This window comes from Cherax quadricarinatus, chromosome 77 (assembly GCF_038502225.1).
Source record: "Cherax quadricarinatus isolate ZL_2023a chromosome 77, ASM3850222v1, whole genome shotgun sequence".
Taxonomy (NCBI): Eukaryota; Metazoa; Arthropoda; class Malacostraca; order Decapoda; family Parastacidae; genus Cherax; species Cherax quadricarinatus.
The window spans coordinates 4,085,115-4,101,566 of NC_091368.1; the positions used below are offsets into that span (position 1 = coordinate 4,085,115).

At 39.3% G+C, this 16,452-nt stretch overlaps 1 protein-coding gene across 1 annotated transcript in view; it reads right to left on the reverse strand.

The window, feature by feature from the left end:
* Positions 1-627: 627 nt before the first annotated feature.
* LOC128701954 (uridine phosphorylase 1) overlaps positions 628-16,452 on the reverse strand; it is a 28,912-nt gene continuing 13,087 nt past the window's right edge. The window contains exons 3-6 of the mRNA XM_053795934.2: positions 14,822-15,031; positions 13,640-13,778; positions 12,773-12,966; positions 628-4,459 (exon numbers count right to left, since the gene is read on the reverse strand). Of these exons, the coding sequence (XP_053651909.1) occupies positions 4,280-4,459; positions 12,773-12,966; positions 13,640-13,778; positions 14,822-15,031 (723 nt within the window). The 3' untranslated portion in view covers positions 628-4,279. The remainder of the gene's footprint in view (positions 4,460-12,772; positions 12,967-13,639; positions 13,779-14,821; positions 15,032-16,452) is intronic.

The window sequence follows — 16,452 nt, forward strand, 5'->3', positions numbered from 1 at the left end:
ATCTCTTATGTAAGACTGACACTATACTGGGTGACCCAGAAGACTGGACACATGGGAAATATTAATAGTATTTTTTTACCCCCACGGTTACCTGAATTACTGCATTGTGTTTATATGAATCTTGCAAAGCGCACTGAACTTTGCATTGCTAATGGACATGTTGAAAATATTTTTCATTAAAATTACGGTATAATTATTACAAAAATGCAATTTCGCCTATGTGTCCAGACTTTTGAGTCACCCTGTATAATGAATCTTGAAACAAGTAGAGAATTTAAAGTTAGACGCAAGATTAGAAAAAATAATAGTTTACTTTGATCTACTGTAAAAGACTGTGTAATTAAATAAACTAACGTAGAAATGGTATTCTTAACAAAATAAATCATAATTTTCTTTTTTTGTAGTTTGGATGGTTTAGAGGAAAGACAGAAATACTTTTAACTGATCTGTTGCTGACATTTTGTACTGAATTGTAAAAATTACATTTGTAAATTTTCTTTCTGGAAAATTAAATACTCCTTTGGGATAAATGGAACATGTCATTTACTTGCATTTACTGAATTAACATAGTACTGTATTCCTTATAGCTTATAAGTGCTGTACTGCATTTGAATAATAAAAAACATGTAGGTTGGATGTTTATTTCTTTAAGGAATGTATATTACAGGAAGTTTAATGTTTTACAACAATGATTTTATGTTGGTAAAATATGAAGTTTAGCAAAGTACATCCAGTGGTGCTAATGAGTATTTTATGATCAGTTAAAATGAGTTAATTTTCTCATTAAATGCATTGGTTGTCATTATGTGTTCTGTATTTACTTTATCTTAATACCCTTGCTTGTATTAGTTTGTATTTAATGGGTGTTCAGTACAGAAAAACATTTCATATCTGGTGCAAACAGCAACTTGCAATATCCATTCAACTTTATCATGGAATGGGTCAGGATTGAATCCATAATAAGTGAATTCTAAAATTCACCTGCCATGGGTTCAGTCCCTGCTCGTTCTGTGAATGTTTGCAATTGTGTTATTACGATTTCACAAGCCCATTCACCCTTGTTTTTGCCAGTGACTGACGGAAATAAATAACCTGGGGCAGTGCAGTTGGCCTCTAGGAAACAAGGTACTGTGAAGGACCTTTGATGATACTGTCAGCTCTAAAAGTGATTTATTAAAATTTTATACTGCTACTGAGTTTTGTTAAGAATGGAGACATTAGATCAAGAACTTTGGTTATAGTGTCAACAAAGACATGACGAAGGCCAGGGGCCTCCTGTGGATAATTTGACAATTTGTGACTAGGATATCTTTGGCATTTTCATAATCTTATGAACAATGGTGATAGTAGTTCTAATGAGGATAACTTTTGAAACTGGCATAATGTACAGTACAGTATTTATCATGGATTTCATTCGTTTTATGAAGTTGAATAATATTAACTCAACAGATCACTAGTGCATATCATTTAGTACAAGAATTTAGTTTGTCTATTCAAATTCAAATTAACCTAAGACACCGAGTGCCCAGTATTGTAATACTATAGTGAACTGAATATATTACTATAATACAGTGGAACCTCAAAAATCGAACTTAATCCGTTCCAGGAGCTAGTTCTAAATTCGAAAAGTCTGAAATTCGAAGCAATATTTCCCATAAGAAATAATGGAAATACAATTAATCCGTTCCAGAAATCCAAAAATATTCAAAAAAAAAATACATTTTATACAGATTAATTACAGTTTTACATACACACAACAAATGCTATAGTCTTTAATTATGTATAGTAATATAAAATAACATTTTTACTTACCTTTATTGAAGATTGGTGATGGCATCTGGAAGATAGGGAGGAGGAGAGAGGGAGTTGGGGTTAGTGTTTGGAAGGAGAATCCCCCTCCATGAGGACTTCCGGTATCAAAGCCCTCTCTGGGGTTGCTTCCCTTCTCTGTATTGTAATGCCACTAGGACCAGCTTGAGAGTCATTGGACCCCAGTCTCACAAAATAACTGTCTACAGTCCTCTGTTTCTGTCTCACAAAATAACTATCCACAGTCGTCTGTTTCTGTCTCACAAAATAACTGTCCACAATTGTCTGTTTCTCACAAAATAACTCCACAGTCGTCTGTTTCTGTCTCACAAAATAACTGTCCACAGTCGTCTGTTTCTCACAAAATAACTGTCCACAATCGTCTGTCTCACAAAATAACTCCACAGTCGTCTGTTTCTGTCTCACAAAATAACTCCACAGTCATCTGTTTCTGTCTCACAAAATAACTGTCCACAATCGTCTGTTTGTCTCACAAAATAACTCCACAGTCGTCTGTTTCTGTCTCACAAAATAACTGTCCACAGTCATCTATTTCTGTTTCACAAAATAACTGTCCACAGTCGTCTGTTTCTGTCTCACAAAATAACTGTCCACAGTCCTCTGTACATCCTGGCAAGCTCAACAAGTCTCACTCCAATCTCATACTTCTGTATTATTTCCTTCTTCACATCTATGGTGTTTCTCACTTTCTTTACCACAGGGGTACCACTAGCAAGTTTCTTTGGGCCCATGGCAGCTTATTTCAGTCCCACAAGCACTAAACACAACGAAATAATCGTAAAATGTGTGAACGAGAGCGCAGGTTAGTGTTCACTCAAGCATAAACAAAGCTAGACTGCTCATGGCGCCTGCGCGGGGACGCGAACAGTGCGGGCCAGTGGACAGGTCCTGTGCCTGGCGGTCCGAAATTAGAGGCGCGTTCGATAATTGGGACACAGTTTGTCCGAAAAAATGGTTCTATTTTCGAAACGTTCGATATTTGATACGTTTGATTTTTGAGGTTCCACTGTATATAGTGTGTCAACCCATTTTAAAGGGACAAACTCGATGCTTTTATTTATGTATAGTGTAAAGGTTTATGGTGTACCGAAAAAGTCTATGGCAATGAAAATGAGGTACATTAATGTTCAGTATGGTCTGGGTTGCAGTGTCACCAGATATAAAAGATTTCACTGTAGCAGTAATACTATGGAGTTCATGTAATAATTGTTATACATACTACAGATAACATTTATGCAAGAAACTAGTTCCTATGTTTATATAAATTGTGAGCTGATGGACTTAAATACTTCAAAAAGAACAAAAATTAGGGGATTTTATGTTGCAGAATTCTTTATAAAATATAGATTACTAGTCTGGCACTTTCAACTTGGTTTCTCTGTATAATCCTCAAGTTGTGAGTAATTATAGCAGTGCTGTGTAGTGTCATGAAAGTCCTCATGAACATATGAAGAATATATAGCACTGCAGTTTAAAAATATATGATAATTTACCAGTAAGCAGAGATAAAATCTATGGAAAAGGTATAAAAGAAAAAGTGCTGTATCAAAATAAGGCAAAAAGATACATGATTAGTGATAAAAAAAAAAGTGTAAGCCCAGTAGATCCATTTATATGTGATGAGCACAATTTGTTTTGACCCTGTAATGTGTAACAATTAAAAAAATACTGTGCATTCAATTACTGGCAATGGACTACCAAGAACTTTTTGATATACTGTACTTTATATTAAAATTACTTAAAAATTAAAAAAAAAAACAGAATCAGTGTTCTATATTTTCAATATATGTTTGATTATTTTTAGTCAACAATTTACTCTGCTAATAAACACTCTTTTTCATTTAACCATACACAAATAATTGTCTGTAATTCTTAGGTTAACTTTTACTGTTATGCCACTACAAGCTGTGACAAACTGAACTTGAAGCAATGCATTACTGATTATAAATACTGCATCACAATGCACCTACAAACTGAGAGTGAAACCTGGGATGTGTTTTCAGTCCTCGTTCAGTAGACATGATGGACCAAAATGTCATGCAATTTTCAAAAGACACACTGGCAGAGAGAAACTTTTTTGAGACTTTTGCCTGTGACACAAGCTTTTTTTTTTGGTCTGAAGAAGCCTGTTTCATAGGTGGAACTTGTCAATAAAGTTCTGCTCTGCAAATGCATTTTTTGCTACTTGTTTGTTGGCTTTGCCCCAATTATCTCCAGTTTCCATTTCCAATCTGTGGGGTTTTTTTTTGTGATTTATTCCAGTTGCAGTATTATGACTTCTATTCTTTATATATTGTGCTCCTAACATTAAATATTTGTACAGTGTGCACTGCATATTTAAGACTTTTGAAGCTTTTAGTCATACATCTATAGTATATTATCTGTCAGTATCTATGCAATTAAACTGAAATACAGTAGTTGCTTTGCTTTTCAGTTCACTGAAAATGTCTCACTCAAAGCTAGCTGACTCCTGCCTAACCATCTGGGCATGTTTAGGATTTTTGACTACCTGTGGATGCTCTCGCTGAGGTATGTTGATGGGCAGTCCCAGCTGCTTCTTGATGTAACGTGCTACTAATATCTGAGGATATTCTTGCCACTTGTTCAGTGTCTCCTTTGGTGTAGAAACCTAAATAAAGTACGAATGCATGTAAGTACATATACTGTATATTTTACTCCGTGTAAAAAGAAAAACTTTTGTTTTCCTGTTTAGGTCACCCTGCCTCAGTGGGAGACGATTGGTTTTTTTTATTATTATTATCACACTGGCCGATTCCCACCAAGGCAGGGTGGCCCGAAAAAGAAAAACTTTCACCATCATTCACTCCATCACTGTCTTGCCAGAAGGGTGCTTTACACTACAGCTTTTAAACTGCAACATTAACACCCCTCCTTCAGAGTGCAGACACTGTACTTCACATCTCCAGGACTCAAGTCCGGCATGCCAGTTTCCCTGAATCCCTTCATAAATGTTACTTTGCTCACACTCCAACAGCACGTCAAGTATTAAAAACCATTTGTCTCCATTCACTCCTATCAAACACGCTCATGCATGCCTGCTGGAAGTCCAAGCCCCTCGCACACAAAATCTCCTTTACCCCCTCCCTCCATCCTTTCCTAGGCCGACCCCTACCCCGCCTTCCTTCCACTACAGACTGATACACTCTTGAAGTCATTCTGTTTCGCTCCATTCTCTCTACATGTCCGAACCACCTCAACAACCCTTCCTCAGCCCTCTGGACAACAGTTTTGGTAATCCCGCACCTCCTCCTAACTTCCAAACTACGAATTCTCTGCATTATATTCACTCCACACATACACGATTGGTGTATATATATATATATATTCTTTCTTTCAACACACCGGCCGTATCCCACCGAGGCAGGGTGGCCCAAAAGGAAAAACGAAAGTTTCTCCTTTTACATTTAGTAATATATACAGGAGAAGAGGTTACTAGCCCCTTGCTCCCGGCATTTTAGTCGCCTCTTACAACACGCATGGCTTACGGAGGAAGAATTCTGTTCCACTTCCCCATGGAGATAAGAGGAAATAAACAAGAATAAGAACTAGAAAGAAAATAGAAGAAAACCCAGAGGGGTGTGTATATATGTGCTTGTACATGTATGTGTAGTGTGACCTAAGTGTAAGTAGAAGTAGCAAGACGTACCTGAAATCTTGCATGTTCATGAGACAGAAAAAAGGACACCAGCAATCCTACCATCATGTAAAACAATTACAGGCTTTCGTTTTACACTCACTTGGCAGGACGGTAGTACCTCCCTGGGCGGTTGCTGTCTACCAACCTACTACCTATAATATATATATATATATATATATATTATATATATGTGTATATATATATATATATATGAGAAGTTTTTACAAAGTAGAAGTGATGCAAGGAGGGAAGAGTATATGGAGAAAAAGAGAGAAGTTAAGAGAGTGGTGAAGCAATGTAAAAAGAGAGCAAATGAGAGAGTGGGTGAGATGTTATCAACAAATTTTGTTGAAAATAAGAAAAAGTTTTGGAGTGAGGTTAACAAGTTAAGAAAGCCTAGAGAACAAATGGATTTGTCAGTTAAAAATAGGAGAGGAGAGTTATTAAATGGAGAGTTAGAGGTATTGGGAAGATGGAAGGAATATTTTGAGGAATTGTTAAATGTTGATGAAGATAGGGAAGCTGTGATTTCGTGTATAGGGCAAGGAGGAATAACATCTTGTAGGAGTGAGGAAGAGCCAGTTGTGAGTGTGGGGGAAGTTTGTGAGGCAGTAGGTAAAATGAAAGGGGGTAAGGCAGCCGGGATTGATGGGATAAAGATAGAAATGTTAAAAGCAGGTGGGGATATAGTTTTGGAGTGGTTGGTGCAATTATTTAATAAATGTATGGAAGAGGGTAAGGTACCTAGGGATTGGCAGAGAGCATGCATAGTTCCTTTGTATAAAGGCAAAGGGGATAAAAGAGAGTGCAAAAATTATAGGGGGATAAGTCTGTTGAGTGTACCTGGTAAAGTGTATGGTAGAGTTATAATTGAAAGAATTAAGAGTAAGACGGAGAATAGGATAGCAGATGAACAAGGAGGCTTTAGGAAAGGTAGGGGGTGTGTGGACCAGGTGTTTACAGTGAAACATATAAGTGAACAGTATTTAGATAAGGCTAAAGAGGTTTTTGTGGCATTTATGGATTTGGAAAAGGCGTATGACAGGGTGGATAGGGGGGCAATGTGGCAGATGTTGCAAGTGTATGGTGTAGAAGGTAGGTTACTGAAAGCAGTGAAGAGTTTTTACGAGGATAGTGAGGCTCAAGTTAGAGTATGTAGGAAAGAGGGAAATTTTTTCCCAGTAAAAGTAGGCCTTAGACAAGGATGTGTGATGTCACCGTGGTTGTTTAATATATTTATAGATGGGGTTGTAAGAGAAGTAAATGCGAGGGTCTTGGCAAGAGGCGTGGAGTTAAAAGATAAAGAATCACACACAAAGTGGGAGTTGTCACAGCTGCTCTTTGCTGATGACACTGTGCTCTTGGGAGATTCTGAAGAGAAGTTGCAGAGATTGGTGGATGAATTTGGTAGGGTGTGCAAAAGAAGAAAATTAAAGGTGAATACAGGAAAGAGTAAGGTTATGAGGATAACAAAAAGATTAGGTGATGAAAGATTGAATATCAGATTGGAGGGAGAGAGTATGGAGGAGGTGAACGTATTCAGATATTTGGGAGTGGACGTGTCAGCGGATGGGTCTATGAAAGATGAGGTGAATCATAGAATTGATGAGGGAAAAAGAGTGAGTGGTGCACTTAGGAGTCTGTGGAGACAAAGAACTTTGTCCTTGGAGGCAAAGAGGGGAATGTATGAGAGTATAGTTTTACCAACGCTCTTATATGGGTGTGAAGCGTGGGTGATGAATGTTGCAGCGAGGAGAAGGCTGGAGCCAGTGGAGATGTCATGTCTGAGGGCAATGTGTGGTGTGAATATAATGCAGAGAATTCGTAGTTTGGAAGTTAGGAGGAGGTGCGGGATTACCAAAACTGTTGTCCAGAGGGCTGAGGAAGGGTTGTTGAGGTGGTTCGGACATGTAGAGAGAATGGAGCAAAACAGAATGACTTCAAGAGTGTATCAGTCTGTAGTGGAAGGAAGGCGGGGTAGGGGTCGGCCTAGGAAGGGTTGGAGGGAGGGGGTAAAGGAGGTTTTGTGTGCGAGGGGCTTGGACTTCCAGCAGGCATGCGTGAGCGTGTTTGATAGGAGTGAATGGAGACAAATGGTTTTTAATACTTGACGTGCTGTTGGAGTGTGAGCAAAGTAACATTTATGAAGGGATTCAGGGAAACCGGCAGGCCGGACTTGAGTCCTGGAGATGGGAAGTACAGTGCCTGCACTCTGAAGGAGGGGTGTTAATGTTGCAGTTTAAAAACTGTAGTGTAAAGCACCCTTCTGGCAAGACAGTGATGGAGTGAATGATGGTGAAAGTTTTTCTTTTTCGGGCCACCCTGCCTTGGTGGGCCACCCTGCCTTGGTGGGAATCGGCCGGTGTGATAATAAAAAAAATAAATAAATAAATAATAATATATATATTAATAAGGCTCTTTTTTTTTTTTAACAAGTCGGCCGTCTCCCACCAAGGCTCTTATATACAGATATTTAAATAAAGTTTGATTACATATACATATATGTATGTACATATACTATACAAAGTAAGAAGGCTCTAACATAGAGAAAGCAATAAGGCTTCATTAAGTTTAAGTAACTCTTGAAATTGTAATAACACAATTGCAAACAAACCACAGAACAGGTGGGAGTTGAACCCATGATGAGTGAATTGTAAAATTCTAGGCTGGTACGTGGCTTACACGTTAGCCTGGAGTTTAGGACTCATCATGGGGTCAAACCCCACCCATTCCATGGCTAGTTTAAGTAACTAGTAGATGAAACTCTGATAAAAGGTTTGTTATTATTTAAAAGATATAATGTAATAAAGTTGGTAGAATTACCGACAATTTTTTTTTTTTATTATTTTATTATCACACCGGCCGATTCCCACCAAGGCAGGGTGGCCCGAAAAAGAAAAACTTTCACCATCATTCACTCCATCACTGTCTTGCCAGAAGGGTGCTTTACACTACAGTTTTTAAACTGCAACATTAACACCCCTCCTTCAGAGTGCAGGCACTGTACTTCCCATCTCCAGGACTCAAGTCCTGCCTGCCGGTTTCCCTGAATCCCTTCATAAATGTTACTTTGCTCACACTCCAACAGCACGTCAAGTATTAAAAACCATTTGTCTCCATTCACTCCTATCAAACACGCTCACGCATGCCTGCTGGAAGTCCAAGCCCCTCGCACACAAAACCTCCTTTACCCCCTCCCTCCAACCCTTCCTAGGCCGACCCCTACCCCGCCTTCCTTCCACTACAGACTGATACACTCTTGAAGTCATTCTGTTTCGCTCCATTCTCTCTACATGTCCGAACCACCTCAACAACCCTTCCTCAGCCCTCTGGACAACAGTTTTGGTAATCCCGCACCTCCTCCTAACTTCCAAACTACGAATTCTCTGCATTATATTCACACCACACATTGCCCTCAGACATGACATCTCCACTGCCTCCAGCCTTCTCCTCGCTGCAACATTCATCACCCACGCTTCACACCCATATAAGAGCGTTGGTAAAACTATACTCTCATACATTCCCCTCTTTGCCTCCAAGGACAAAGTTCTTTGTCTCCACAGACTCCTAAGTGCACCACTCACTCTTTTTCCCTCATCAATTCTATGATTCACCTCATCTTTCATAGACCCATCCGCTGACACGTCCACTCCCAAATATCTGAATACATTCACCTCCTCCATACTCTCTCCCTCCAATCTGATATTCAATCTTTCATCACCTAATCTTTTTGTTATCCTCATAACCTTACTCTTTCCTGTATTCACCTTTAATTTTCTTCTTTTGCACACCCTACCAAATTCATCCACCAATCTCTGCAACTTCTCTTCAGAATCTCCCAAGAGCACAGTGTCATCAGCAAAGAGCAGCTGTGACAACTCCCACTTTGTGTGTGATTCTTTGTCTTTTAACTCCACGCCTCTTGCCAAGACCCTCGCATTTACTTCTCTTACAACCCCATCTATAAATATATTAAACAACCACGGTGACATCACACATCCTTGTCTAAGGCCTACCTTTACTGGGAAAAAATTTCCTTCTTTCCTACATACTCTAACTTGAGCCTCACTATCCTCGTAAAAACTCTTCACTGCTTTCAGTAACCTACCTCCTACACCATACACTTGCAACATCTGCCACATTGCCCCCCTATCCACCCTGTCATATGCCTTTTCCAAATCCATAAATGCCACAAAGACCTCTTTAGCCTTATCTAAATACTGTTCACTTATATGTTTCACTGTAAACACCTGGTCCACACACCCCCTACCTTTCCTAAAGCCTCCTTGTTCATCTGCTATCCTATTCTCCGTCTTACTCTTAATTCTTTCAATTATAACTCTACCATACACTTTACCAGGTACACTCAACAGACTTATCCCCCTATAATTTTTGCACTCTCTTTTATCCCCTTTGCCTTTATACAAAGGAACTATGCATGCTCTCTGCCAATCCCTAGGTACCTTACCCTCTTCCATACATTTATTAAATAATTGCACCAACCACTCCAAAACTATATCCCCACCTGCTTTTAACATTTCTATCTTTATCCCATCAATCCCGGCTGCCTTACCCCCTTTCATTTTGCCTACTGCCTCACGAACTTCCCCCACACTCACAACTGGCTCTTCCTCACTCCTACAAGATGTTATTCCTCCTTGCCCTATACACGAAATCACAGCTTCCCTATCTTCATCAACATTTAACAATTCCTCAAAATATTCCTTCCATCTTCCCAATACCTCTAACTCTCCATTTAATAACTCTCCTCTCCTATTTTTAACTGACAAATCCATTTGTTCTCTAGGCTTTCTTAACTTGTTAATCTCACTCCAAAACTTTTTCTTATTTTCAACAAAATTTGTTGATAACATCTCACCCACTCTCTCATTTGCTCTCTTTTTACATTGCTTCACCACTCTCTTAACTTCTCTCTTTTTCTCCATATACTCTTCCCTCCTTGCATCACTTCTACTTTGTAAAAACTTCTCATATGCTAACTTTTTCTCCCTTACTACTCTCTTTACATCATCATTCCACCAATCGCTCCTCTTCCCTCCTGCACCCACTTTCCTGTAACCACAAACTTCTGCTGAACACTCTAACACTACATTTTTAAACCTACCCCATACCTCTTCGACCCCATTGCCTATGCTCTCATTAGCCCATCTATCCTCCAATAGCTGTTTATATCTTACCCTAACTGCCTCCTCTTTTAGTTTATAAACCTTCACCTCTCTCTTCCCTGATGCTTCTATTCTCCTTGTATCCCATCTACCTTTTACTCTCAGTGTAGCTACAACTAGAAAGTGATCTGATATATCTGTGGCCCCTCTATAAACATGTACATCCTGAAGTCTACTCAACAGTCTTTTATCTACCAATACATAATCCAACAAACTACTGTCATTTCGCCCTACATCATATCGTGTATACTTATTTATCCTCTTTTTCTTAAAATATGTATTACCTATAACTAAACCCCTTTCTATACAAAGTTCAATCAAAGGGCTCCCATTATCATTTACACCTGGCACCCCAAACTTACCTACCACACCCTCTCTAAAAGTTTCTCCTACTTTAGCATTCAAGTCCCCTACCACAATTACTCTCTCACTTGGTTCAAAGGCTCCTATACATTCACTTAACATCTCCCAAAATCTCTCTCTCTCCTCTGCATTCCTCTCTTCTCCAGGTGCATACACGCTTATTATGACCCACTTCTCGCATCCAACCTTGACTTTAATCCACATAATTCTTGAATTTACACATTCATATTCTCTTTTCTCCTTCCATAACTGATCATTTAACATTACTGCTACCCCTTCCTTTGCTCTAACTCTCTCAGATACTCCAGATTTAATCCCATTTATTTCCCCCCACTGAAACTCTCCTACCCCCTTCAGCTTTGTTTCGCTTAGGGCCAGGACATCCAACTTCTTTTCATTCATAACATCAGCAATCATCTGTTTCTTGTCATCCGCACTACATCCACGCACATTTAAGCAACCCAGTTTTATAAAGTTTTTCTTCTTCTCTTTTTTAGTAATTGTATACAGGAGAAGGGGTTACTAGCCCATTGCTCCCGGCATTTTAGTCGCCTCATACGACACGCATGGCTTACGGAGGAAAGATTCTTTTCCACTTCCCCATGGACAATAGAAGAAATAAAAAAGAACAAGAGCTATTTAGAAAAAGGAGAAAAACCTAGATGTATGTATATATATATATGCATGTGCGTGTCTGTGAAGTGTGACCAAAGTGTAAGTAGGAGTAGCAAGATATCCCTGTTATCTTAGCGTGTTTATGAGACAGAAAAAGAAACCAGCAATCCTACCATCATGCAAAACAGTTACAGGTTTTTGTTTCACAGTCATCTGGCAGGACGGTAGTACTTCCCTGGGTGGTTGCTGTCTACCAACCTACTACCTTAAATATGTAAAGTAAAAGGACACAAGTGCAACTAATGTGACATTTATTGTGGCAACGTTTCGCTCTCTAGGAGCTTTATCAAGCCATTACAAACAATACATGGACACAGAGGGTATATAAAGGCTCAGAGTGAGGTGCAATACTAGTGAGGTACCATTTCGATGTTCACTAGTGGTAGTAGTAGCAGTAGTAGTAGTGACAAAAGTTGTAGTAGTAGTAGTAGTAGTGAATAAAGTAATACAATATGGTAGAGCAATTAATTCGTACATGAATAAAAGGATATAAAAGCTATTACTTGGGTAACAAAAATAGGTTGGACAAATATAGACTGGAAAGAGGCAGCTTGTTTCATTGTTCACTCTCTGTAATGTGAACACTGAAACAAGCTGCCTCTTTCCAGTCTATATTTGTCCAACCTATTTTTATGTTACCCAAGTAATAGCTTTTATATCCTTTTACTCATGTACAAATTAATTGCTCTACCATATTGTATTACTTTATTCACTACTACTACTACTACTACTACTACTACCACTAGTGAACATCGAAATGGTACCTCACTAGTATTGCACCTCACTCTGAGCCTTTATATACCCTCTGTGTCCATGTATTGTTTGTAATGGCTTGATAAAGCTCCTGGAGAGTGAAACGTTGCCACAATAAAATGTCACATTAGTTGCACTTGTGTCCTTTTACTTTACAAAAGATATAATATCAAGATTCTTCTCCATTACCCATGGAGGACCTTACATACATGTACTATATATAATTATACAGTACAGTACTGGGCAAATACAGTCTTCATTTCCTGAACATAAAGTAAGTTGGTAATTTACACTGAATACTTCATACCTGGTCTCCATGGAGGCGATTGAGAAGTGTAACACAGACGACGGCAGCCTTGATGCCTGCATGATAGCAGAGTGCAGCAAAACACAGAGATTCCATCTCCATATTAAGGATATTAGCATCATGAACTTTCTTGAGGAACGACAACTTGTCCGCTTCATTGTAGTCACAGAAAGCACCGTCTAGTCTTCCCTGACCTAAAAAATAATGTAAAATAATGAATAATTAAAATTTGCCACTCCATAACCTATGTCTGGTTTTAAATAGTGTATAAGCATTAGTTGAATGATGATGAAAGAATTTTCTTTTTGGGGATTTTCTTTCTTTTTGGGTCACCCTGCCTCGGTGGGAGACGGCCGACTTGTTAAAAAAAAAAAAAATAAGCATTAAGATTATTCTTCCCAAAATGCTCAATTGAACATGAGGGATATCAAACAGGTATTTGTTTCTGGTGTGGTCATGTGTTCTAATACATTATTATTATATTCGTGGGGTGAGGAATTCAGGTTTATACATCCTCTTTACATGCCTATATCACCACACCAACCCCATTATTATTATTATAATTATTATTATTACCATATTATTATTATAATTTTATTAAGAACACATATGTACGTACATTAATTGTTTAAGGATTAAAAAATCAGTGAAGTACTTTATTTAAATTTAAAAAGTCTGTAAGGATGCAGAGACTTTTTGGGTAGACTGAAACCAAGACTGCCACTACAAGTCAATAACAGTTGATTATTGAATTGTAGAAGTGTGCACATTACACGATGCAGTACTCTAAAGCCATGCGATTGCAGTGCTATGTGACCCTTATAATAATAATAAAGCCATGTAATGATGTAGGATAAAAGTACCAACCTTCATAAAAGTCGTAAGTGCACATTGTTTTTCCAACAGACACACTAAAAGGGTCATCATCCATGTGGAGGTTTTTCAGGTCATTAGCGAGCTGCTTGTCAAGGATGGCAGGACGTCGCTTCAGCTTGCCTAGCACAGGCTGTGGGGACAAAGAAATGTGACAAAATAAAATTTAAAAATCATTATTTCTTAGAAACACTGCATTGGTTGGATTTATGATTCAGTTACACAATTCACAAAATTGCAATAAGATGATTGTAAACAAACTATGGTATTACCTGGAGTTTACCTGGAGAGAGTTCCGGGGGTCAACGCCCCCGCGGCCCGGTCTGTGACCAGGCCTCCTGGTGGATCAGAGCCTGATCAACCAGGCTGTTGCTGCTGGCTGCACGCAAACCAACGTACGAGCCACAGCCGGGCTGATCAGGAACTGACTTTAGGTGCTTGTCCAGTGCCAGCTTGAAGACTGCCAGGGGTCTGTTGGTAATCCCCCTTATGTGTGCTGGGAGGCAGTTGAACAGTCTCGGGCCCCTGACACTTATTGTATGGTCTCTTAACGTGCTAGTGACACCCCTGCTTTTCATTGGGGGGATGTTGCATCGTCTGCCAAGTCTTTTGCTTTCGTAGTGAGTGATTGGGGGGGGGGTGATGGGTGGGGTTAAAACTCATGGCAAGTGAGTTATAAAACTCCAGGCCAGTGCTTAAGCCACTGAGCTTATGCACTGGCCTGGAGTTTTGCCACTCGCTTACCATGAGTTCTTACACCACCTGTACCATTTTTTTTCAGTTGGTTACAGCTTTGATACAATTATTGCTGAAATATAATCAAAGGTTTATGGCTATATCAAGGCAGTAGCTTGGTTGACAATGCTCTCGCCTCACTGTGTTCATGATTCAATCCCAACACAGGTGAAAATGCTGGGTGCGTTTCTGTTAGGAAACAGGACAAGTGTTTCCTGATGAGGGTCTTAGTTGTATAAAGACCTGCAGCTGAAGCTTTTGGCCACCTGACTGAAGGCTTCCACTGACTTACCAATCCACTCATTTAGAAATTATGTATTTGATTATAACTGCTAGATATCTTATTGTTGATAATTAGTGATTTTGCAAATGAAGCAACAAAAGACAAAAAGTTAATGAAACCTTCCATAATATAACAAGGCAAAACTTGATGCTACTTACCAGTTCAAGGAAAGGCTGCAGCATACCGTCGACAGCACTCTCACTGATTACTAAGTTACCACCTTCAATACCAATACCACCACATGTGCCCAGGCGGAAGAAGATGGGGTCCTTGCACTTAGCATGGTACATTAACTTGATTACTTCATGAAGGAGAATTCCTACAGAAGGAATTCCCATACCATGAGAGAAGCACAACACTGGTCCAACCTAAGGAATATTTTACAAGGTACAGATACGTTAATAATTGAAATCTATTACATGTTAACTACACTTTGTATACTACATAAAGAAATAGTGTTTTACATACAAAAAGCTTTAAAATACAGATTATAAAAAATAAAATGTAATCTTAAATATACAGTCCCAGGACCCACTATGTACTGTAATGTTTTGACTACTGCCCAAAGGATGTCTATGGGATGTAATAAAAACTTATTAAACTAACTGTAATGGTGAGTCCTATGGGAAGAGCATTTGTAAAATAGTGAAAGATAGTATCATGACACATCCTATGGAAATAAGTCACTTCGTCTGACTTCTTTGGGTTATTCTAGTTATTTAACACTACATATGATAATTGTACAGTACTTACATGTACCTATACCTAAATAAACTTACTTATCCTTGCTGGTAAGGTAGTGGTTGCTTAACTACTGAGAGAGCAATAGTATGACAGCAGGTAAGTTTATTTAGGCACAGGTATGTATAAGTACAGTTATCATACAAAGTGCAAATTACCCACCAGGATAACCCAAAAAAGTTAGACGAAGTGACTTATTTCCATTTGGGTTCTTGGTTGCTTAATCACTGAGCAGGTCACCTGGAGTTTACCTGGAGAGAGTTTCGGGGGTCAACGCCCCCGCGGCCCGGTCTGTGACCAGGCCTCCTGGTGGATCAGCGCCTGATCAACCAGGCTGTTGCTGCTGGCTGCACGCAAACCAACGTACGAGCCACAGCCCGGCTGATCAGGAACTGACTTTAGGTGCTTGTCCAGTGCCAGCTTGAAGACTGCCAGGGGTCTGTTGGTAATCCCCCTTATGTGTGCTGGGAGGCAGTTGAACAGTCTCGGGCCCCTGACACTTATTGTATGGTCTCTTAATGTGCTAGTGACACCCCTGCTTTTCATTGGGGGGATGGTGCATCGTCTGCCAAGTCTTTTGCTTTCGTAATGAGTGATTTTCGTGTGCAAGTTCGGTACTAGTCCCTCTAGGATTTTCCAGGTGTATATAATCATGTATCTCTCCCTCCTGCGTTCCAGGGAATACAGGTTTAGAAACCTCAAGCGCTCCCAGTAATTGAGGTGTTTTATCTCCGTTATGCGCGCCGTGAAAGTTCTCTGTACATTTTCTAGGTCGGCAATTTCACCTGCCTTGAAAGGTGCTGTTAGAGTGCAGCAATATTCCAGCCTAGATAGAACAAGTGACCTGAAGAGTGTCATCATGGGCTTGGCCTCCCTAGTTTTGAAGGTTCTCATTATCCATCCTGTCATTTTTCTAGCAGATGCGATTGATACAATGTTATGGTCCTTGAAGGTGAGATCCTCCGACATAATCACTCCCAGGTCTTTGACGTTGGTGTTTCGCTCTATTTCGTGGCCAGAATTTGTTTTGTACTCTGATGAAGATTTA